Source organism: Euprymna scolopes, chromosome 33, assembly GCF_053919585.1.
Source record: "Euprymna scolopes isolate OS-2025 chromosome 33, ASM5391958v1, whole genome shotgun sequence".
Classification (NCBI taxonomy): Eukaryota; Metazoa; Mollusca; class Cephalopoda; order Sepiida; family Sepiolidae; genus Euprymna; species Euprymna scolopes.
The window spans coordinates 30,064,115-30,091,083 of record NC_136514.1 but is presented as its reverse complement, the minus strand read 5'-3'; the positions used below and the strand labels follow the sequence as shown (position 1 = coordinate 30,091,083).

The window sequence follows — 26,969 nt, the reverse complement described above, 5'->3', positions numbered from 1 at the left end:
GAGTAGAACGAATGTCAACTCGATCATAGATTTTGGTCTAACTGTTGGATCAAAACGGCAAATTTTATATAAATTCATAAAAGTATATCTAATTCAGGTGAGTGTATGCGTCAAACCAGTTGCAAAAAAAAACAAGTTTAAGTATTTTCGTTTTGGATGCCACAGAGTAAACTTTGTTAGTTTGAAATTTAAAAAAAAAAAACTTTTTTTGATATTAACCATTTCATTGGATATTATTCACTCTTCTCTTCCCTTTTTTGATAAGCGAAAGAAGGAGAGGGATAAATAAAAACAGTCTATATTTATGTTTTTGTGGGCTGTTATTCTAATCTTCATAGTTGTTATTATTTCACCACACTTCAGCCAACTTATCCTCTGGATTTTTTCACGTGGTTAACCGCAATAGGATAGGAATGCTGAGTTTTGTAACTCTATCCCCAATCATTACCGCCTTCCATAGTTGTTGTTGTCTCACCACATTTTGGCCAATTAAGTAATCTTCTGGCCTCCTTTGGGTAGGATTGAAACCGCTATCTTCAGGCAATGCTCACCTGGAACCAGAGAAACTCACCGCCTTTATCTACTGTGCCATGGGTCCCAAAGTGCATTCAAGGTTGAATTTTATGGTCTTATAAATCCAATTTAAGTGTTCTTATCTGGTCTTCAATTGGCAGGTTCGTACCGAATGGTATTATAATATCATTTTATTTTTTTTTGTTTTTTTGGAATCCTTTTGAGATGAGGCTTCAAAATTTGAGTATTTATTGTTTTACGGACTGTCACCCTTATCTTCATAGTTGTTGTTTCACCACGTTTCGGCCAAATTATCCTATGGCCTTCTACAGGTATTTAACCATGACGAAACAGGAATGTTGAGTCTTGTAACTGTATCCTCAGTTTTTACTGCCTTCCATAGTTATTGTTGCCTCACCACATTTTGGCCAACTACTTCAATCCTACCTAAAAAAAAGTCAGAGGATTAGTTGGGCAAACCATGGTAAGACAACAACTACGGAAGGCAGTAATTACTAGGGATACAGTTACAAGATTCAGCATTCCTGCCCCGTCACGGTTAACAATCTGAAGAAGGCTATAGTATAATTTGGCCGAAACGTGGTGAAACAACAACAACTATGACGATAAGAATAACAGTCCGCAAGAAAATAAATACTCAAATTATGAGGCCGCATCTCAAAAGAATTTTTAAAAAATAAAAAATAAAGTATATAAAAACAATCCGTGAGATGTAAGAGAGCCTTCTATTCCAGTAGTTTCTTCTCCAGAACTGCTAGACTTTGGAATTCCCTTCCAGGTTCTTGCTTCCCCAACTGTACTGACATGCAGAAGTTCAAGTGTAACACGAACCGACATCTTGCTGCCCACCTGCCCACATAGTACCCCTGTAGCTTATGTCCCTGATAGTAGCCCCCTACATCAAAGTGGCAATGTGCTTTGTTTGGGGTGAAAATGTAATAAAAAAATAAAAATAAAAAAAACAATCTGGTTTAAAAGTCTCACCATTTTATACTTATTTACTTATTTACTCCACGTGACGGCATAGTTTTTGTTTCCGTCATCAAATTTTAGACATTTGAAAATGACATAATGATGGACATGGCATCGCCTTAGATCAACATCCAAGCAGTCTCTTGGAGCTCATTTCTACATTTTAGTAGACGATTAAATGACATGAATGATGATAATTGGACAAATTATTGTGAATGCCTGAAACTGCTGAATTGACAGTTTCATGATGTTTGTAATGTTTTTAAAGCCTTAAGAAATACAATTCCCAATCCGGGATTTCAAATTAAAAGTAATGCAGGAACTAAATAATGGATCAGTTAAATATTGAAATAATTCAGTCACAGTTTCGAGAGATATAATCTTACAATTCAGCTATTTAGTCTGCTATAAAAATTTATTAGAATAAATAAAAAAAATACTAACAGATGAAATCAATTTGTATCATTTAAACTACTGTTCTCATCTTGAGTGTTATTTTCACAATGTTTCGATCAATGTAACCTTTGACCTTTTAAAAGTGTATCTTACTTAACTCTAGAATCTTTCTGTTGAACTCAGGAATCTGCGCAGAATTTCGAATGGAACGCTTTATTTAATCCACAGAGGTACCATGCTCTCGTTCCATCAGCCATGACTGGGTAGAAGTCCTAAGTAATTCACAATTGTATTTTGAGTTTTGCCTGCACTGCGGATTGAATCTTCAACTTCCAGAAGTGTGTAACTTACAAATGAATTTTACCAGGTACTTTATCTTGCAGACAATTCTAGTATGAATTTTTCGAGCCTTAAATCTATTCTTGTCTTTTTTTTTTTTTCATTATATCTAAAAAAAATTAATGTGGTCATATAGATTTTTGTAAACCATAAACAAAAGTACCAAATTTATTTTGGTAGCTCAATTAGCCATCAAGTTATCATTCAAAGTTTGTTGGAAAGTTGAAAATTTGCTATCATGGTCCAGAAGACAAATTTCATAGTATATAACTAAAAATGTAAGCTACTAACAATTGAAAAATCCTTATAAATGTAATGTCATCCTGTGGTAATACTAATGAAACCAATAATTATTAGATGAAACAAACCTAAACACTAGCAACTACCAACGGGGAAAAATGCAAATATGACACGGAAATGCAATTTTGACTGTTCATATCAATTTCATTTCATTAGCTAATGCATTGAATCTTCTTAGTATGATTCATAACACATTAGAGATCAAGATAATTTTTTCTTTTAATTATAAATTGATAAAACCACTCAATTGTGGACCATGTAAAATCAGTCGAACAATTTAGTAAAAAGGGCACAAAAGGGTTAAAAAAAAAAACAAGTAAAAAAGTATACGTTACTGAAATTGCTTTAAAAATGTAACCATTGGAGGCAGAAGCTTAAAACTTTGCAACTTTACTAATTTGGGGGCGAGGAATTCAAAACAATGTTTGCCTTGTTTCTAATAAAAAAAAAATTTTGCCACAGAAATATTTTTAGTTTGGGGAATTTAAACTCACCAAAAAAAGAACCAACAACAATAAGATTTAGAAATTTGTTATACAAAAAGTCACAAGTCATTTTTTGTGAAGCATTAAAAAACTTTCAACTTAAAAGACAAGTAAACAAGTAAGATATTTTATAGGCAGAGGTCTTACTACAATTCCTTTCATCATAGATTTTCTCTCAGTATTCTTTCATAAACTTCTGCTATGGTAGATATATCAAGAACACTCCAAATCCTACCATCATTTGAAACTGGCATTACCTCAAAACCTCATCTGTAAAACAAATGCTGACTCTACCTGTGCAATGTCATCTGACAAAGGCCATCGAAAAAATCTTTTCTACCTTTGGTTTGCGATAAAAATTTTATTACAGCACTGGATGCAGATATAACCTCAATGACTTGGCCAATGTAAAAGTTGGTGTCATAGTAGACAGCAACACATTATCCTTGATGCTCATAACTGAAGATATCCTGAGATGGTTCTTCATCACAACTGCAGGAGTTATCTGAATGTTCAGCAGATTCACTAAGGGACTTTTTTTGTTGCTTTGGAGGTGGAAATGAATCAACTGATTAAGTTGTACATTACTTAAAAAATAAAATAAATGACATATTCTTAATTGTCTAAACCGGGCAAGCGCCATTTGAAAACCAAAACATTCACTGTATAAAAATTTATCAAAATATAATTGTAAAAACATTTATTGAAAAGTTTGTGTAAGAAAATATAATGTTAATAAAACAATTTTGTAATGAAAGCAACATTGGATTTTTATAAAATAGTTTTTTTTGTTTTTTTTTTTAACAAATAATTTTAATAAAACATTTTTTTTTTTAATTAAAGGAACTTTAAAAGGTCAACAACAAATTAATTTAAATGAAACTGAAAAATCGTTATCTAGTTTAATTTTTTTATTATTATTTATTCCATGCTTCGGTCATAGTTTAGAATACTGATTTCTCCCTTGGATTTTAACGATAGGTGCACGAAAAAAATGGCGTCTCCATTTTCGGCGATAAACTGTAGAAGTACCCCCAAGAACTATATGTTCTATCAGGTGTTTTTGCTAAACTTGAACCGAGATATCTCAAGGTTGTGTTAGGTGTCAAAATCAACACCAGTGGAAATAAAGTTCAACTGAAAGCTGCTCTCTCTGACTACTTGAGAAGTTTTGTCATTTTTAACTAAAAATGTTTTTTTGGTTTAAAATGTACCCAGTTTAATTTTTAAAAGATAATTTAACAATGCTGAAAGTTTATCCAACCGAAAGAAGATAAAGCAAAGAACATATGGAAGTTTGAAAGAAGATATAGAAAATAAACAACTGACATCATTTTTTAAATTGTAAATTTCCATTTCTTTTATTGATGTGCTTGTCGCACTAAAAATATTATTAAAAAAAAAAAAATAATAACTTTCTATAACTTTTGAATAAACAAAAACAAATCCATAGTGAAACAAGTTGTTTGTTTACGTTTTCGTTGGGTTGTGTGACTCGTTAGTGCTGGTAGTTAATTTTCATGATGATACTGATATGATCACTTGGGATTAAGTCGTAGGTACATTCACTTTTATTAGTGGCGCTCCTTGATTTATGAGCATCGTATTATGACACCAACAGATTATTAAAGAGGATATATTTCTCTACAAAATGATGGATTTTTCGGAATTTTTTCAATTGAATTTCTTTCATATTTCTTTCACTGAAGTTTTCAAGTTGGATTTTTTTTGTGAAAAACAACTTAAAAACCCTTTTTTAAGCTCACCATATTGATAAGTGACCTTTTTTTCTTTAAAATGGTACTATTTTTTTTATACCTAGAGACTCATAATATCGCGTGCACCAAATTTGAAAAAGACCAACATCTTTTTGTGTAAAAAATAAAGCCGCATTCACCAAAATTAGTGACATAACTTTAAGTAGCCTGGAAAAAAAATCTATTAAAGACACAAGAAAAAGAATTATATATCTATAAAGCAAAAAGATTAAATTTTATTTAAATCAAAACTTTCTCAAAATAACCCAAAAAATAAACGAGATATTGCACGTTGAAGTTAAGGGAAATTTAACTTTATTTACCAGTTTTCGCATCCTAAACTAGGCTAGTTGGGGATACCTACTATATGGTAATATGCTATGGGCCCTAGTATGAATTTTGGAAGCCTTAAACTTATTCTTGTTTTTAGATGTACAATCTTACTACTTATCACTATAGATCACTGCAGATTACTATATATATATATATATATATATATATATATATATATATATAGTAGAGAGAGAGAGAGTAAAAAGATTAATAATTGCAAATTATAAATCAGTTTCAAAAGGAAAGTCAAACAAAATCAACTTGAGTGTACGATCGTTTCAGAAACAAGAAACAATATTCATTTTATTAAAATTGACAATAATTATTGACAAAGGTTTCGAATATAATCTACTCATCAGCAAAAAAGGGGGGGGGGTTAAGACACCAAAATAAAACTAGCATTTTTGTAGTTTAAGTAAGGCGGATATTCCTTATTAAGTTTCATTAGAAAACTTGTTTTAAGTTCAGTCAGTATATCTTTGGGCATGTTGCTGTATCTTGTCTCTGAAAAAAAAACAAAAAAAAACTTTGCTCTTTAGACTTCAGGTCTAATCCCTTTATAAATGTAATATATATATGTTAGCATTTCAGCCCAGCATTGCCCAGAGGTGTATGTTGAGCAAAAAAGTGGTAGTAGGAAGGCAGGCTCAAACCCGTACCTGGAAAAAGGAAAAGAATGGGAAAAAAATGTGATGTCTTTGCTGTTACGACCACCGTCAAACCGGAAATGACATAGGTTTAAATTAAGGCTAGACAGTTGAAAAGAGGAGATGACTTTCAAAAATATTGGCAAAAAAAGCGACCCCCTCCCTATAGAAAAGTGCCCAGTTGAAGGCGAAGAAACTAATATTTTTAGCCAATTTTCCGATATTTGTCGTCTGAAAGGTCGAGCTTACAAACGATACTGATCTTATGAAAATCCATTGCCTCTGTCGAAAGTTGTAGGCAGACATGCAAACATACATACATACATTTATATATTGGCAGCTCAAATTTTCGACCCAAACCAATTAAAAAGCTTGGCCTATCTCTGAATACCCTTTATGTAAAATTTCAAATGTTTAGACCAGAAATTGTGAGTAATTTGGTAGAGACCGCAGAGGTCAATTTTTTTTTTTAACTTTGACCCCTATTTTGACCCCTTAACATTTATTGTTTTGGGCTCAAATCAAGTTATTAAATTAGATCCATGTCCAACGAACCTATATCTAAAATTTCAAGTGTTTAGACCCAAAATTGACAGAGGAGTTTGGTAGAGTTCTCAAAGGTCAAATCGTTGAATTTTGACCCCTTAACAGCTAAATTTCTGGCTGAAAACTGATTACAAAGATTTTCCCAAATCTCAGTACCCTGTATATAAAATTTCGAGTCTATAGACTGAAAATTGACAGAGTTATTACATAGGGAAACGTACATACAGACAGACAGACAGACACACACACACTTTCATAGATATACACACAACTTAGGATTGCTACAGAGTCATGGCTAACAAAACAAGGGCATGCTACTCCCGTGTATTAAATAAAGGATTCCATTCGAAATTTTGTGTAGATTTCAGAGTTCGACAAGATACACCTGAAAAAGGTCACAGGTTACATCAACCGAAACGTAAAAATAACACTCAAGATGAGAACAGTAATTTGAATAATCCAATTAAATCAAATTATCAATCCTCATCTAAAAAATTCAGAAACATGAAATCAATTTGGTTATTAACTGTAAAAGCATTCATACGGCATCAGTTGAACCAGATCCAAATGAGGTCACTGCGTTCAGCATCAACACGGTCCACCCAAGCTAATCAGCAGCAGAGTCATTAGTATATTTTAGCCAATCCTGTTCTAGCAGGAAACACCAAAACCACAGAGGCCAGCCGTTAGCTTCATCAAGCCTATATACACTTTTTCAATCCATGTCCTCAGTTAGCTACCCTTGCACTTTCTCCAGCCTGCAAGTGCATTTTTTTTTCTCTCTCTATGGAAATCACTCCAGACAAGACATGAAGCCACTTGATATAAAGAGCTAAAAAAAAGTTGGGTTTTTTTTTAGTAGTTTCTAGGTTCAAAACTAATGATAAGTGTTACATGGATAGATTCTGACCCAGAAAACAACAATTCTTCCCCCTTTGTCAGAAATATTTCTCATGGAATGTGAGAACTACAGGACCAAATAAGGGAAGTGAAAGTTACAAGGCTGCCAAGAGTAAACCCAAGATCCACTTTCTACTCTCCTTAAATTAGAGCTAACAACTTATAAATGAATTCCTCCTCAGGACATAAATGAATGTGACCAAACTAGCAAAGTTTCCTTTTCAGAAGAATCTGTGATACATTTTGCATGCATGGTGTTTGGGATTTTGGTTGGAGAGATAGATCCACAGAATGCATCATGGACAAGATTTGTCCAAGACCTGTAACATCACAGAAACAAACAAAGGAAAGAAACAAATAAAAATCAAAGTCAGCATTTTTTTTTTTTCTGTTTTAGCAAAAGGCATTTATTACAATTACTTTCTAAAATTCCTGCTTCCTGTTTTTTTACTGTTCATTACATCTGTTATCAGATTAACAAAACCCTGCCATCTCAACACCAGCTTAACAGTCTCTCGCTGCCACTAAGTGCCCATACGTTTATCTCACCCAGCGTACACTTTTCTTTTCTCCTTGACCACATGCCAGCCATTTCTCATCTTCAACTTTACACGTCCATCTTCTCTGGCACGGACATTGCTCCTCTCCGACAACATGCTGTCCTTTTTTTCTTTTTCTTGTCACGCCAGTCCACGCACACTTGTTAATTTGCATACGTGCTCAAACTCTGCTGCTAATATCTTCGCAAGCTCACTATCCTACAACTGCAGCTGATATTTTCACACATGCCCACATGCGTTCTGTTACAGACCTCGAGTGTGTGAAGATCTTTGCGCAGGTCCCAGGTCTCACTGCCATACAGCAATATTGTGTATTAGCATTTGGTACATACTTAATTTTGTTGTTGATCAAGTAGTTTGAAAATAAGAGAAATAACTCCAAATAATTCAAACTTGCGAGATTTTAGAAAGCCGTTTTTAACATGTGGACATTGGAAAAACTCCAATTCGTGTAAAAATCGTTGTTCTGGACGTGACAGAAGACTGTGACAGAAGACTGTTTGAACATGATAGATATGGACTGCAAACTCATCCCCACCTCATGCAGTGCATTTGTACTAAACAGTACTGATTTCAGTTTTCATTCTGGAGCAATTGGATTGGCTCCATCTACAGAAGTTACCATGTCCCAACCAAATGTTGAAGAGGTACGATGTTCACTGCATGAGATATGAGTGTTAGTCAATCATAGTTCCAGCGGTGAACCTTGTAGAAGTTCCCCGGATCAGGTCAGTATCCTGTTTCATCATTTTGATTTATGTTTTCAACTGACCGCTGCAGCTTCTTTTCCAACTTTGAGGAGGGACTAGTTCAATGGCTTTGTGGACAAAATCATCTGATTGACGACAAAGAGCATGATCAAACTAGCAAAGGCGTCTCGAGATGAGAGCTTGCTGTAGAGAGGATATGTTGCAGCGAGAACGAATGGCATTTGCGATGAACTGTTGCTAGCAAACAGGAAAGATGCGGCATCAACAATGATGATCAAACACACATTTAGGGGTTTACCACGGCTGGCTGTTCGGTAGGAATTGCTTGGAGGGAATGAAGTTGTCAATGCCGACAGTTACTCAATCAGTTAAGACGGATGCTATGGAGGACACATTCTTTTTAAACATAAAGTGTATGGGTGGTTCCGGTATGAATGTTCATAAACTGTCTCAGTCAGTCATCAAGTATCGATATACTCTTTGATGGAGAGGTATATTGGGGATTTTGTTATAATTTGTTTTTATCTTTGAGACAACCGAGTGATCAGAAGATCCTAGCAGAGACAGATGACAAAGGGAGGTTTTATGAGGATTTCTCCCTTGTCTATGGTGTAACACAGATTGTAAATGAACCCACTCAAGTACCAGATGCTGACGAATAGATTTTTTTCTAACAACCTTCAACAGAAACAACAGGGATCAAACACCAAGTTTTTAGAGGTCGCTTGCTCTCATCGACCAGGTTTCACAGCCGTACAACGGGATGATGCGAATGAGTTTGATTTGTGCAGATTTTAGTACCACTCGTCTAGCTGAAACCACTATCAACAATTTCCACCACTCTTTATCTGTACCTAAGCCTAAACATAGATTCCATGAAGCTCCTTTTTTAGAACTGCACGCCTGTGGAACTCTGCTCCGTTTTCCTGCTTTCCAACTGACTCCAATATGGTAGTCTTCAAGTCTAACGTGAACAAGTTCCTGACGAGCTGTGCCTTTAATCCAATTTACCCAATTTTCACTGCTAACAATTACGACATTTTCCTATTGACTGCTGTACACTCATTAACCCTTATCCTCAAGTGGCCTCCGGACCTTGATAAGTGGTGACTCCTAAGAGAATTGTTTATTAAACATGTATGCTCAGAGTGTGATAATGTATGGAAGTTAAACTTAGCAAGTGAGGGTTGAGGATATGTGTGGCATGGAGAGAAATGATACAATGGATATTAAAGGGAAAATTTCACTTTACTTTATATGGGGGTCTTAGATGAGAAAACAATATAATTTTTTTAAGTGTAACATTAAAAGTCCTCAGACAAACACACATTCTCTCTCTCTCTCTCAAAAGAAATCAAAAGCATAAAAATAAAAAGTAATCAGCAACTGATTGTATAACCTAGTTTCATTGTTATTTTTCAAACATTTATCAACAAAAAAGTATTTTTTCTGACCCTACCCCATAAATTAATTGTTGTCAAAGCGAAGAAATATATTTTTGCACCATAATAAGCTTGGGATTGAATCTTAATATTGAAGGTTTCTAAGTGTACCTCGTGTAGTTTCTGGGTTTTAGCTAGACAGAGAAATATGAATTTCTTTAGTATAATTATGCATGGCATGGGCAACAAAATAAAGGAGTTAAAACATGAATGTAACATTTTTTTTCCTTTTAAAACTTCTCATACAAGTTTTCTCTCTCTATTCACTTCTGTACCCTTTATATTATTATGAACACAGACGGATCCTATTACCAAACAAAAAAAGCAGCCTAGGAAGATTGTTTTGTGACAAAAATGTCACATTGTGATGAAAATGGACATTACTTATCCCCTCACACACCCTGCCTCAAAAAAAAAAAAAAAAAGTTTTTGGTAATCTCTGGAGGCATCCAGAGCACTTCTAAATTCAACATTAAGTTTCTCTCCCTTTCCACCACTGTAATTTTAAGAAAAATTATGTCATTTCCGAAAGATAACTCAGCAAGCTTTCCAAATTAATCTTCTATACTCCTATAAATTTGTTTTTGTTTTTTTTGTGTAATGATATTCAGCTTAAAAACCCTTTTTTCTATTTATCTAAATAGAAAATGCAACTTTCTTATATATGGGTTGTGGAATTGCATTCATTTGCAAAAGATCTAGCTAATTTGCATATTCTTTAAAACATCCATTTTAATTAATTCCCTATTAGTTTTTTCAGTTTTCTCATGGGATGATGATCTTTAATTAACTATTACATATAATTATATTCATGCAGATATTCTACATGATTTATACTTGCATAATATTTGCCTAAAAAGATTATAGTAAACACAAACCATTTATATATATATATATATATATATATATATATATATATATATATATATATATATATTTGTTTAAAAAGTTTTGCCAACGAAATGCACAAACCTCTTTTTATATATATATATATATATATATATATATATATATATATATATATATTTATGCATGCATTTCGCTTCGGAAATTTTGTCTACATCAACTCCTTTCAGTTTTTGGTCTATAGACATGAAACAATATATAGAGTATTCAAACCCATGCATATTTGGATTTTAGCCAGGAAAAATTGGTGCAAAAGCGTGAAAATTAAAAAAATGTAATTTGCCAGGTGAAAGTTGAATGACAGGATTACGAATATGCATGCATAATGTAATAGCTATTGGTTCATGTTTTAATTTTTAGCCTTGCAGCAAACACGCCTTCATAGCTCAGGAATTAATGCCAAAGGAAAAAATAAATCATAAGCTGAACATTTTGGTTTTGATTCTCGGTGGTGGCACACGAGTCATTTATTTTTAACTTTTTAATCATTACTATATATTGGGTCCAATACAATATAATAATAATGACAAATCTGCATTAATCAAATATCATATTTAAGATTATTTTATGACTAGGCAATGCCAGGTGACCTCCTAGTACATAAATACATTGTTTACTTTTAAAATCAATACATAACATTAGAAATCTAGTAAAAACCAGAATCCTCCTAACAAAAATTGATTCAGACAATACTAACTTGATGGTGATTCGTTTAGTATTCTTAAAGTTTTCGTTAGATATACAGATGCACACTAACAGACAGCTGTCCTTTATATAATAAATTTATAAATTAAAAAAAAAATTTTTTTAAATTTATTTTTAAAACCAATGTTTTAGATAAAAAAAAAATTAAACAATTTTTTTTTTTTAAATAGCTATAATTTTTTTTTTTATAGAAATTACTCCAGACAAGTCATGAAGCCACTTGATGTAAGGAGTTTAAAAAAATATCTTCATATTAGGTATATATATATATATATATACCAACCTAATATAATTTTCACGTGTGACCAAGCAAATCTCCCAACCTTGACATTTAAAAATCACTGTTGATAACACCGGACAGGTCTTGTTTTTCTTAGTGGCATCATGCCACAAGGGATAAAAAAAGATGAAAAAAACTGTGTCTATCCTGACAGCCGTGATTACGTCAAAAAGTTTGATTTTTATTTGTAAAAGAAATCTGCGTTGCATGACTTACTAAACTTACATTTTGAATTTGTAAAAAAAATAGATATTTCAAGGTCAGAAACTCGCCAACAATAAATGCTAGATGGAATAGATTCTGACTCAGAAAACAGCAATTCTTCCCTCCTTGTCAGAAACCATGCTCATGGAATGAATGCGAGGACTAAAGGACAAAATAAGAGCAGCAAGAGTTACGCAGCCGACAAAAGTAAACCCAAACTTTCCGACTTATTCTGCGCCAGTTCAGCATTAAAATAATGTACGTATATTTTTGTCTGAAGCAATGCTAAAACAAAGAATATATCAATTTTATGGGTGTGTCTTGAGTAGTTTTTAACCGTTAGCTGAACATACAGACACAAGACAACTTTCCTTAATATTACAGATTTTGAAATTGATAACTGCAGCAGAAATGACATAATCAGCATATCGACTCAATTTCTGTACACCAAGTCTAAACATTTTAATACAAACAGGATACTGTCATTAAACGATAGTTGGAACAGGTATTTTGCTTCAAGTGGATCAGGTTTTGCTTGTTTTCTTTGGTCTTTCAACGTTTTAATTGTAAAAAGCGGCATTACATTTATTTCTTTGTGAAATTGTCATTGGAGCACAAGGGGGTGTGGGGGCGCAAGTGCTGGTGCGATAAAAGCGGAGCTAGGAGTGGATGGAGCGAGTTCAAGAAACTCCTGAAACACAAACCAGCAAAGTGTTACCATTATCAACAATAGGAAGCATACGGCATGTGTGCACACGGGTATGAGTGAAACGTGGCCAGGGACGGTTGGGGATATGTTTTGCATGGAGAGAGTCAGTTGATCAAATTTGAAAGACTCAAAGTGATTGAACCTTCAACCGCCAGAAGAGTGTAAATTACAACTGAATTTTACCAATTGTACCCAGTTATGGCTGATGGAACGAGAGCATGCTACCTTCCAGGACTAAATGAAAAGTTCTATTCTAACTTCCATGCAGATTTCCCAATTTCAACAAGATACACCTGAAAAAGGCCGTAGGTTACATCAATCGAAACATTGTGAAAATAACACTCAAGATGAGAACAGTGGCTCAGAGAATACAAATAACATGAATAATCAATAATCGATATTCATCATAAAAATTAAAAAAAAAAAAAAAATTAATTCTTGAAAAGTGCAAGATAAAAAAAAAAATTCTATTTAAAATTTGTGACTATGAAACTAGTTTCCTAATTGTACTGGCAGTGATTCATGGAAACACTTTCACATCATTAGAGCTGGAAACGGGGGGGGGGGGGGCGCAGAAATTCATATCATCTACGACAGAATTGTTTCAACACACAGCAGCGGAAGCAAGTCAATATTTTGTAAAAACATCAACTATTAAATGGATAAAAATCTCAATATAAACATCTTTCAGCCATCCAGAAGCACAGAAAATATACACCTCTGTAATATTTTACATTGGGAGTTGATTCAATTCATATAAAAACCATCCCTCCCCTCCCAACTCCAAAAATAAGTTTCTGATTTTCTATTAAATCTGCTACAATAGTGTAGCCTTCAAGTCCAATGTAAACAAGTTCTTGTTGAGTCGTCCTTCTCAATAATCAAAATTCTTCCTAATCTACATTATTAACAGCTACTACACTACCACCTTACATTCATTAGCCCTTATCCTCGAGTTGCTTTCAGGCATTGATAAGTGGCTACCCCCCCCTTGTCAAAAAAAAAAAAAAAAAAAAAAAAGAATTACCAAGCTTTCCAAATTATGAGAAGTAAAAAATTTTTTTTAATTTTAAAATGTCACTTACCTTACAATATTTCGATGTTCAAAGCATTCCATTCGACGCAAGGCCGCAATTTCTCTGATAGCATTCATTGGCACACCCTCTCCAGACAAAGGCAGCGGAATCTGTTTCATTGCAACCAGCTGACCGCTAATTCGATGCCGGGCCTTATATACAGTTCCATATGCACCACGGCCAATCTCAGACAATTGGTCAAATTCACTAGACGCAAACGATTCCGGTCTGCCACTCATTCTAAAGCTCCATTTTGCAGTCATTGTCAGAGGTTACAAATCACAGTCTAAGAATGATGCAGAGAGAACACACACAAATAATCACAGTTACCTGCAGAGGGAGAAAAAGAAAAAAAAAGATTTTTTTAAGCATTACAAAGACAAAGTTAGGCATTTTTTATTATTAACTAGCCAAGCACTGTAGATTTCATACTTATTATTATAAGCCAATTCTCTATCAATTATTATATTGTACCTAATATATAGTAAGGATTTCAAAAGCTTAAAAAAAAAAAAAAAATTAAAAAAAAAAAAAAGACTTGTGCCATCAGCTAAAATTGAAACCAAAACATTGATCTCTGGTGTTATTTGCTACCATCTGAGCTAACAACAGATCGATATCAGAACTTTCAAAATTAACCAACTTTAATGTATAAATGCATATTTGTCATGTGTTAGAGTAACAGGTTTAATCGACTTATGCTTACCAAGTTCCAATTTTTTTTAGATGTTGACCCCTTAGCAGTTATCTGTCCTACTAAAAACAAGATCGAATGTGTTCTACAGGTCCAAGTCCACTATATATCAAGTTCAATTTGATAGATCAAAAATTAACAGAGTAGTTTGATAGAGACTATTCTGCACACAGACAGGCAAGGTCACTTATATATATATATATATATATAACTTTCTTAAAAGTTATATAAGTATTAGCGGGGAGGAAAGGCTTTGACTGGTCATAAAATATGCTTAAATATGATATTTTTAATTTGCCAAGATTTCGTATATATTATTATAGAGTCGTGATTTCAAAAGTAAAAAAAAAAAAGTATTTAGGTGCCATCAGCTAGAATCGAAACTGAAGTAAAACTGTAGCAATCAAAGCTGGTGACGTTACCACTGTACCAATGTGACACACATATGAACTGATTAAAAATAAACTAAGATAAATTTGACCCTTTTTTGACACCTTAAAACTACTTAACCGGCTAAAGACCCATAAAAGAACGGTCCATAAAAAATCCAATCATTTGAGGCCCCTCTAGCGCTGCTCTGCGACTTTTAGTTTCTGAAAAGGTAGAGTTTGAAAATATGGAGACAGACAGATATGGTGAGTTTTATAAATTAGATTATATAATATAAAAATATATTTCTAAAAGTTGGGTGCTTATTCAGAATGGCACTTATGGCAGCATTTAAAATTAAAGAAAATATAGAAATGTCTGTATGGTGTATGTACCAGTCATTATATGAAGATGAAAAATTCCAAAAATCAAGTAATTTAATCAATTATCTCCAAGAAAATCAAATTTTACTGTTTCAATGAGAGTGAAAAAGTGTCCAACCAATCAGTGGACAAGGGCAGACAACCCTAATGCATATGAAAAGTGTCAAAATAATCACTGATTACTTCCCCTTATTATATTCTATAGAAAAACATGGCCATGTCTGTCATTTATCAGTAAAAAAAGGCAAATTTCTTTTTTGTAAATAAAAAAAAACTACTTGATCAATTTTTGTGATTTTTGGAATATAAAATCTTCATTCCGTGACAAATAGGTAAAATGTAAAAGTTTTTCTTCATTTTTGTTTATCGCTTTAAGAACCAATCTGAATAAGCACCAAAAATTGTTTCATTAGTTTGTTTTTTTTTGTGCACAAATAATTTTTCATGAAAATAAACATACAATGAGTGTATTCTTGCTTTAAAAGTTTCATTTTCTTTTTTTTTTTTGTCTTGGAACGGCGCCTTGCTTTTGATGTCTACAGTGTAACCCAAGAGATCCGAATACAAGAAAAACGGATAGAAAAGAGATTTTCTCTGGTCCCAAATTAGAGCCTTAACATACAGTGTAACCCGGATATAAGAGAGCTCTGGACTTTTCCCACATTAAAACCCGACCTTGTGTCTAACTCTTCTCTCATAGGGAGGCAAGTAAACTAGGGACTAATGAAGACGTTTAGTTACAAATACTTATCTATTTGCCTACCTTACAAAAGGGCAAAGTTAGACACAAGGTTAGGTGTTATTGAAGGTGAAAATCTAGTTCCTCAATAGGGCACTCTGGACGGGGACAAAAATAAAGATTGCCTCATTATAGAGAGACCACCTCCTACGAAGGATGGAACAGATACTACACTTTGGAAAATTTATTCATTTTAGAAAATTTTACAATAAACATAAAATAATCATAAAATAAATTAGGCACAAGGCCATTCAAAAGAGTGGAGATGGGGGTGTTTGTGGTCATCCTTGTCACTTTACTTAAGGGTTGTCTAGGTTTTTCCTTGCTTCCTAGCTAGTCACAATAATACCACATTCACTCCAGAAGTTGTTCTAGTTAACATTCCTGAATCGATTTTTTTTTTGTTCACAACAGATACTACACTTCGATCTTAGTTTAAAGGCTGAAAAGTAGCTCAGTCTATAAGTATTTGCTGATGGTGAATGTGAAGGCCATTGTTGTAGCTAGCAGGGAAGCAATTCCATGGTAACATGTTCCACAGAGGGAACTTTTTTGGAAAGAAACTTTGTTCATGGAAATTCCATTTGATTTTAGGCAGACGAAGGGAGAAAGGAAAGTTCTTTGACAGAGCTCTACATTGCGAGTGAAACAGTCACATTTGCGACTGATTTTTCAAAGTGGTGACTAGAAATAATGAAACGCTTATCTTTTGGCGATTGTATTTCTTTCACTGACAATTTTCCAAAACTCACTATCAAGTGAAAAATATCTTTTCAGCTTTTTTTTTTTTTTAATAAAACGAGTAAAGTTAAATTATTTAAGCAATAAAAGTTTAATAGAACAATATACTCTTTTTTATTTTTCAAAAAAAACGAAGGTTGTTTAAAAAATCATTTGAAGAAATTAAAATATTTATACCTTCAAGTATCAACATAAAATTTGTTGTATACTTAGAATTACACTTATTTAAAAAAATATACAGAAAAATATTTTAGATGTACATACTCGTTATAGAATGAAGATGTCATATTCTAAAAATCATGTGGGTTTGGCTAGTAACTTTTCTATTTGACTAGTAAACGACAATATTTAGTTGTCAAAGGTCAACTAAAGATAACTTTGTACATAGAGCCCTGTTTGAAGTTGTGGCATAAGAGATGAGGTAATAGTTCTCATAAAAATAAAAGAGAATAATAATTACCCCCTCATCTAAAAAAAAAAAAAAAGAAAAGAAAGAAAAAAGAAAAAAACCACACAGACAAAAATTCTCATAATTTTGAAGAGTGCAATGCAATCCTTCTTTGCTGGTATGAATGACCCTTAAAACTTGACCTTTTGCCTTATGGCCCAAACTAAGCTAAATAAATATACTAAAAAGCAAGTGAGGTCTTTGGAGTTGTGGTGAAGGGGTGAGAGGAGGACACTAGATTTTCCATTCAGTTTCCTGGTATCAGAAATACACACCAAGTACAATCTAGACTTGATTCTGGGTCACTAGGTCAAACAACAACAAAAGCAAAATGCGTGGGCGGCAGATGGAGAAATTCATTCAATGAATTTAGGTAGTAAATTAATTAGAAATGTTTGGACGCGGGTTTGTCACTTTACCAAGATTATTAACCTCTATATAATTTAACTAATATTAACAAAATATATACTCAAATATATTTTTTGATACTACAGGGAAAACATTTTTTAAATAACACTACGTATCTGTTCTGATGCTAGACTTCAGTTTTTTGTTCTCGGTTAGTGGAGAAATCCTTCACGACTGAGATTATGAATATCTCCACGATGTGAAATTGACTTTATGTATGAAAACCAAAGAGGGGAGATATAACAGATGAGAAATATCAAGTCTCTCCTTCATCAAGGCCAGAGTAGACGTCATGTCGATTTTAGCTTTACTGGTATTTTAAAATCAATAAATATTTCTTATTTTATCATTATTACCAGCAATAGAAGATTTTAGTTTAAACAAAATAAAAAAATTAAAAAAAGACAATTGAAAGAATCCTTTTGGCATCAGAAAATAGGCATCAATTTTTCAGATTCCGATACTCCCAAATTTTTCCGATTCCGATACTCCCAAATTTTCCAATTAATCATCCCAACACTAACATATATATATGAGAGAGCAATCATTCCTCCTATATCAGAAACATTGCTCATGGAATGTGAGCACTAAAGGATAAAATAAAGGAAGAAAGAGTTATAAGGCTGCTGAAAGGAAATGCAAGGTCCACTGTCTACTCTCCATAAAGTACATAAATTAATGAAATTAATCGTAGATCTTTTAAAAATAGATAGAAACAACAAACAAGACACAAAGGGCAAACAGGAAACCATGAGAGAAAATTAATAAAACTTTTTACAATGAAGACTTCAGTAAATTCTAATGTTCATAATTAGTTGGCCTTCAATGGTGAAATCGGATGGGTCAACCATCTCATGTGAATTTGTAAGAATGAATCGTTTTTATTTTTATCTATTTAAATTTCTATTATTTGTAAGGAGGAAAACATTTATGAATTGACCACTCAACAAACTCGTTGTAAAATGGTGGGATCATTCTATCGATCCAGTAGATATCTCACTGCTGATGCAATTCTCTATCTATATAAGAGTCAGGTACGTCCAAGGATGGACTACTGTTGCCACATCTGGGCAGGAGCTGCTAGAAAGGACTTATCCTGCCTTGATAGAGTTCAAAATAGATTTCGTAGCCTCGTAGGAGATGCCCTTTTCTCTTCCCTGCAACCTCTCACAGAAGAGATGTTGCGAGTTTGTCTCTGCTGTATCGTTATTTTCATGGAAAGTGTTCGACTGAGCTTCAGTCTATAGTCCCCCCTTCGCCAAACTTTCACAAGAAACACTCGTCTAGCTGAAAACACTATCAATAATTCCCCCCACTCTTTATCTGTGCTTAAACCTAAACGTAGATTCCACGAACAAAGCTTCTTTCTTAGAACTGCACGCCTGTGGAATTGTCTTCTATTTTCCTGCTTTCTGGCTGACTACAATATGGTTGTCTTCAAGTCTAACGTAAACAAGTTCTTGATGAGCCGTTCCATATAAGTTAACAAATTTACCGAATTGATTACTATATTGTCCAATTTCTACAGTACACTCTTTAACCCTTATCCTCGAGTGGCCTCTTGGCCTTGATAATGTGGTGATGCCTGTGTAAAAAAAAAAAAAGTAATCCACTAATGAATTTTTTACAGCCTTTTGCGCAGAGCAAGTAGAGCACAATTATCTAATGGCCGGTTAAAAAACAACTTCCTTCTAGTAGGCAGCAAAGACTCGTCTAGCTACAACCACTGTCAATAAATTCATTTTCTCTCTCTTTATAGTGATTTACTTTGTAGTGTTTAACAAGTGAAAATTCTTTTCAAGTGGTGTTTTCGTTTTTATTTATTTACTAGCAGGACCTGTTAATCGGTGTTGCCCGGTAGAACCCCCCCCCTTATAAAAATGTAAAAATACGATTGTTGTTGGTGGCCACTGCCATCCTTGAACAATTGTGGACACTGCCGGCAGGAGTACTATGATGGATGATGTAATTATGAATTGGTTGTCGTCATTTGCACTTTCCGGTTATAGCAAACCATGGAGATTTCATTGGATAATCATTTCTATAAATTAGCCAATGAAAGCCTTCCTCTTTCTTTCTACTTGTTTTTTTCTCTCACCAACCCCCACTTACCTACACCTGTGTCCAAGAGTTGGAAGTTCTGTTTGTTTTTTTTTTTAATTTTCTTCCTTTAGAGATTATAAACCTGGGTATGGGGCAGCCAAACCAGATGCCAACATTGCCCTGCTTTTTATTCAAACCAACCGAGAACTCTTTTTAGTATCCTCGTTGTTCCCTTTAAATGCAATTGTCTGGATCTCTTTTGCACTTGGTTCACCAGGAATATTAGTTAGGTAGGACTTCAGGTTCTTCTTCATAAGCCCTGTGGCACCTATAATAACTGGTATGATTGATATCTCCCTAAGATTCCAGTTTCTTTTCATATCATACATGAGACTTTGATATTTGGTGTGTTTCTCCCTTTCAACTGTCGAAACCTCCATCATTAGGGACACTCACTTCAACCAAGGTTGCTACTCTCTCTGACTTATTCCATATAAGGTTTTACAGCAGAATCATGGCATATGAGATTGAAGCAAATTTTTTTCATGGCCGAATTATCTTCCAAAGAGACGGGCGTTTTGTCAAAACACAATCTTGTCATAAATCTCCAACTGGAGCAATGTGCTTGTCCGTTGTCAAGAAGATGGTCATCGGCACAACCACGCTGTTCTCTCAGCCACTACCACATCTTGTGAATATATGTTCATTTAAGCCACTTGATATATAGTACATAGATTAATGAAATCAATTGTAGATCTTTTAGAAATTAACAAAAACGACAATAGAGACACAACGGAGGAAGAGGAGGTCATAAGAGAAGGTCATCATTGTTATTAAATTGTTGCTAAAGTTTTTGCCAGTTTGTAGAAGGGACATTTTAAAACATTGTTATTACCTAAACATATCACCATGATTAATTTATAACTTTTTTTTCTTTCTTAAAACATCATTCATATTTTTCTACAATATTCTAACCCATGTTGGCCTGAAAAAGATCTTTAGAAGTTTTTTTTTTTTTTTACAAGAGAGTCACCACTTATCAAGCCATGAAGGCCACTCGAGGATAAGGGCTAATGAATATAAGGTGGTAGTTTATTCATCGTTAATGGTGTAGATTGGGTAGAATTTGGATTATTTAAGGGGATGGCTCAATAAGAACTTGTTTACATTGGACTTGAAAGCTAGTTAACAGAAAGGGAGTCATCTTCCATCATGATAATGCTCATCCTCACACAGCACTACAAGCCAAAGACTTCCTAGGAGAACCTAATCGGAAATATTGCATAATTTGACATAACTCCCTCAGATTACCATTCATTTCGAGGATTACAAAACCATTTAGATGGTCTTACGTTAAAATCATGAAAGGAGATGGAATATGAAAATTTAGATTCATATTTCACAGCAAAACGTAAAGAATTTTACAATCAAGGAATTTATAAACTTGTTGACAGATGGAATCAAGTTATAGAGAGCAAAGGTCGTTATCAATATGAATAAAAATTTCCAGTGCTAATGCACTTACTGATCCGCGCTATTTTTTTACATCATATTTCCAAGTTTAATTAAAGTTTTATGATATGTTTTTTATTCAATTGTAAGGTTAAAGTACAGAATAGGTACAAAACACCCTCACCTCCCCATGTTAAGAATGGCTTTTTAAATAATAACGTTATTGTTTCAGCACGGATCAATAAGCGCATGAGTACCAAATTTTCAAAAGCACACAGTTTTTCATTTTCAAGATGAAATCTTAAAAACTTTTGCACCGACCTGGTATGTCAACGCATAAAATCTAACCTGAAAATTATCGGAAATGACTTAACTGAGATCTCCGTTCCACATGGTTGGTCTACACCAGAGGAATCATGACTGGTTAACCATCTTGTTAGATTTTGCCGCTATGGTTTAGGATGACATGCGGTTAGAGAAGATGCCAGCTCAGCCTGACCAAGGTGGACACTGTTGCAACAAAAACAACGGGGGGGGGGGGGGGGGGGGTAAGTAGTTTATGAAGCAGACTGGCAATCTGGGTGTGCTAAGTTCGAGTCTAGTTCATTTCACGGAAACACTTTCACTTAGGGATGTTGGCAACCTTCATGAAATGACTAAGTTCAGCATTTGTCCCCCCCCCGCCCCATTTAGCCCCAAAAGTCCCCAGGGGACATCAAATCATGGTGAAAATGAATAAACAGTGCAGTTTTAGGCTTTAACATATGTAAATTTGAGTTCTGCACCATGCAAAAAATGAAATGACTAAGTCCATCATTTGCCTCCCCCCCCCATTAGCCCCAAAAGTCCCCAAGGTCTTAATATATTTAAATTTGAGTTCAGCACAATGCAAAACTGCTAATAAATAGATATACACAGAAAATTTGGGAAAAATATGGTAACATTGTATCAAAAATGGAGTGGTTTTGTTAGCCCTAAAAGAGCCTCTGGGGCATACCCAAGAGTTATCGCAAAGTATAGACAAACAAAATTATATAGAAATCAGTTAGTTACAACTTTTCAGAAAGTTTTATAAAAATCCAAGGTTATTTCTTTTAATAAGCACAAAAGTGTCAATTTTAGCCATTTTAATTTAAAAGGCACCTCTATGGGGGGGGGGGGGCAATCTGAGTTTCCCCGGAAAATCCGTTCTGTTACTTTTTACTCATATCATGTTTAATGTTTGTGCAAAATTTCAAAAAATTTCAACGCGTAATTATTGAGAAAAGTGTGGACAGACGAACAGACAAGGGTAAATTTACAGATCAAAAAAATAAAAAGTGCTTAATGACATGGGCTGACAATCCGAGTATGCCAAATTCGAGTCCAGCTCATTCCACTTAGGGATGTTAACAACCTTCACGTAGTTCCTCCCATGAATATATGATGTCTTTCTAGAAAGAATTTTAACTAGAAAGATATCAGGATAAAGGAATGCAAACAATAATTATCCAATTCACACAAAATAAATAAATGATGTTCAACAACATGACATACACAGAACAAGACTAGTGAATAAGCAATTTCGTTACCCCCCCCCCAAATAAATCACCGCTTATCAAGGCCATCATGCCAATTGAGGACAAGAGTTATTTAGTTCCACGGGTAGAAGATGAAAAAATACTAACAGAATTAGTAACGATGCTTGGTTAACATTGGTCAGAAATTAACTATTTAAGAGGAATTTGTCTTTATTGGACTTGAAAATAGCAATGTTATAGTTAGCCGGGAAGCAGCCCCATGGCATTGTGTTCCACAGATGAGCAGTTCTAGAAAAGAAACTTTCCTCATAAAAGTTCCATTTACTTCTAGGTACTCAGATGAAGAAAGAGAATTTATTGACAGTGGTTGTAACAGAGTTTTTGTTGTGAATGTTTTCCGGGGTGGGAGTGAGGGGGGGGGGTCATAGATTGAAGCTAAGTCAAGCACCGTAAGTGCATTTCAATAAAAATATCAAATTGAAAAATAAGTGCATGTTTATAACTTAAATATTTTTTTTTAACTTCATACACAATTTTTATGCAATCTTACAATATAGTTAGCAGAAATAAAAATATAACTTACACCTAATAACTTATACCAAACGCATTCAAATTTAATGCTCTGCCGACCTCTATACTTGTTTAAGTCCTGAAACTGATTGTAAGAGTTATTATATCTGAATGGGTTCATCTACATATGAAGAAAAAAAAAAAAAGACTATGTTTTAATCTTAAACTTTTACATTTTTTTTTTTTTTTTTTTTTTCAAGGCCCGGCATGCCTTTTAATTTATTGTCTTGTACCTCTGCAAGCGACAAACACACGTACATAAAATCTGTTGCCAGGGACGCTGGGAAAATGGTGGTATCCTTCTACCGCGCCAGAAAATATCTCACTACTGATGCAATTCTCTATCTGTATAAAAGCCAAGTACGTCCAAGGATGGAGTACTGCTGCCACATCTGGGCAGGAGCTGCTAAAAACAGCATATCCTGCCTTGACAGAGTACAAAATAGACTTCGTGGTTTAGTAGGGGATACCCTTTTCTCTTCCCTGCAACCTCTCTCCCACAGAAGAGACGTTGCAAACCTGTCTTTGTTTTATCGTTATTTCCATGGTAGGTGCTCGTCTGAGATCCAATCCCTCGCCCCCCCCCCTTCGCAAATCTTTCACGAGAAAACCCCTCTGGCTGAAACTATTGTCAATAATTTTCAACACTCTTTATCTGTGCCTAAATCCAAACGTAGATTCAATGAGCAAAGCTTCTTTCTTAGAACTGCACGCCAGTGGAACTCTCTGCCGCTTGCCTGTTTCCCACCTGACTAAAACTTGTACGTCTTCAAGTCCAACATAAACAAACTCCTGACAAACCGCCCCCTTAAGTAAGATACTCTATCAAAACCCGCAATACTAATGATTACTACAATACTATCTCACTGATTACTGTACACGCAATAACCATTATCCCTGAGTGGCCTTCGGGCCTTGATAAGTGGTGACCCCCATGTAAAAAATATATATATATATATATATGTAACGTTCTTCCATAGCTAAATAGAAAATGAAAAGCTTGTATTTCTGGTTGTTCTGCTCTTAGAATTTTAATTCCTGCGATTGACAAGGTTTTGTCGCTAGAGTCGGCAGTGGTCTTGTTTATTAGAAAAGTAGGTAAACAAATTTTACAACATAGCGAGAGGCAGCTTCATAGGCTTTACCATCTCCTTTTAAGAAGGGGTTAGTTTATTGCTAATTGCTTGAGGCACCCTTCTCAGGGAATGTCGACAGGGTTGCCCAGGCATTCTTTTAGTAGGCCAACGTGCTTTTCTTCTAAGGCACTGGTTTTTCCAATCCTACTATCTGACTGTTGTGACACATTATCTAGCAATGTGAGGCAGATAAATAGGAAAAAGTAGGCTTTTAACAAAATCAAAATTAAGACAGTTTTAGAACGTGAAAAGTATACAGGTTGTTAGAAAAGCAAATTTTAACATGTTTGGTGAAAGTTATTTGTTGCATGTCCTGTTTTTTTTTCTCTCGATTCTTCAGCAACTAATTATACTGTGAGATTACAAATTTTTATATTAAAATTTTCTGATATAGTTGGTTAAAATTATTTGTTGTATGCTTCGTTTTTAGTTTTTTTCCCCTTTCTTGATTTATTTACTTTTTTATATAGCGGCTTTTACCTTAGGCAGGTTGAACCGAAGAAGAAAGTTTCTAGGGAATATCAAATTCACAAGCAGTACTTAATCACATGTTTAGGAGAGGAGATGGCATTAGGGTTTTTTTTTTTTTTTTTTTTTGCAGTTCTTGCAGAGAGATGCCGACGTCCTCTTACATACAGCGTTTGGTATTCTAAAATGGTCACTCATCTGATACTGAACAGGCTCAACGTTGCTTAACTTCAGTGATCAAACGAAAACCGGTGTGTGTGTGTGTGTGTGTGTGTGTGTGTGTGTGTGTGATATTTTATGGCAAATTCTACTCTCTATTTCAAGGTTGTTAATTATATTACAAATTTTTGTATATATTTTTTTTAATAAGTTAAAGTGGGATTTTTTTTTATTAAAGTAAGAGGCACCCAAAGTGTGTGTGTGTATATATATATATATATATATATATATATATATATATATATATATATACACGCACATTTATCTTTCTTTTAATAATTCATTTCCTTTTCCTTGTACCTATTTGTGAATTGGATTTTACTCGTGCGAATAGAAATTTAACTAACTTTCTTGGATTCTGCATCTTTGGATTTTACCGTCATTGGATAATTTTACCCTTCACCAGACTATCCATTCACATGAAATCGCTTTTTTATTCACCCTATTCCCTCTGTTTCATTTTTTGTTATCAAGTAAGATCTATGACTTACTTGTAGTTTCATTAAATACTTTTACAAGCAAAATCCGATCCCGCATTTTGCTAAATTCTACCCTCTAATGAGAAGGAAAGTATTTCTTTGAAACTCCGCGGATTAAGGACTATCCACTTATTTAGTGTTTCCTTTTTAAAATTAAATATGTTTTTAACTCTTTTTCAAAGTGTTTTTTTTTTTTAACGTTTTATTAACTACTTGTTTTATATAAGTACATCTGACCTTTCCTCCGAGCACCATGGCAGAGAAATCAACAAAAAGGTTAGCTTAAATTTTTTGGATTTATTTATTTTTTGTTTTTTCTGTTCTTCTCTTATTAATAACATGAATAAGTATCTATGAAATGTGTGTGTCTGCGTGTGTTTACATAAAAACACACTTGATATTCACTAACACAACTGACAACAAACACACGCGCATACACACACTAAAATAACATTATACAAACTATAAATAGGTCATGTAAAAGAAACTGTTTTGACCCAGTGACCTAAAAAACAAAAATTCATTTTTGAAAACCCATCAAGTCCTTGAAGTGACAATTCATTCATATCCCAAGGCTTCCTCTTCTTCCATCATTCTATCAGAAAAAAAAAAATGTCCAGAAGATATACTTTTGTGAATGTTTAAATCCCAGCTTTGTGAAAATAAGTTTAAATGTATTTAACTAAAAAATAAAATAAAATATTTTTTTCAAAAGTGTTCAATGTGCAGCTTTGAAATTATATAAATATCAGAAAACCCTTGATGTTAATCGTCTCGTCAGGGGTTCAACAAATTATTGACCGCCTAACGAGACGAATAACGCTGTTGAAACGTTGATTAATACGCGTACAGTTTTTCTGATGATGTCAGTTATACATTAGGTGTATCAGAATTTTGGGGCAATTTTGACACCCCTAACACGAAACTGCAAATAAAATATAAAAGAAATTCGTAATTTCTCTTTTAAAAGTGGGTTGTTTATTTTCTTTATGGAATATACTTCCAAAATAAACTATTAAAGTTGTATAAAAAATAATAGAAATATTTAAAAAAAAAAAAAAAAAAAGTGTTTACAAAGTGCCGGCGCGCCTTCATGCAGTCATTTTTTTTTTTTTTTTTTACGTAATGAAATCAATTGAATTTTACGAGTTAATTTTTTTTTTTTCAATTTTTAAACTTTAAAAATCTATTAAAATTTTTCTATTGGTTAAATTTTTACGATATTTTCAAGGTGAATGTGAACTTTTATGCAATTTCCAATGAACCGAATATAATATTTTAGACAAACGTTTTTTTTTTTTAATTCACCCCGCCCCCATTTTGAAATGTCTATTAAAATTTTAATAATTACTCACCAAAGTTTTATATATCACAAATTGAAGATAAAAGATCAATAAATAATATATTGTAAATTAAAACAAAAAAAGAAGTGTTTTTTTTTGGGGGGGGGGGAATTTACCTGTAAAGTCCAAAGTGTAAAACCTTTTTTTTTTTAAACC

The 26,969-nt window shown here is 33.7% G+C and overlaps 1 protein-coding gene across 1 annotated transcript in view; it reads right to left on the bottom strand.

The window, feature by feature from the left end:
• LOC145258187 (cyclin-dependent kinase 4-like) overlaps nt 1-26,969 on the bottom strand; it is a 212,449-nt gene that overhangs the window by 144,073 nt on the left and 41,407 nt on the right. Inside the window, exon 2 of the mRNA XM_080116074.1 lies at nt 13,811-14,131. Coding sequence (XP_079972200.1) covers nt 13,811-14,064 — 254 coding nt within the window. The 5' untranslated portion in view covers nt 14,065-14,131. The remainder of the gene's footprint in view (nt 1-13,810; nt 14,132-26,969) is intronic.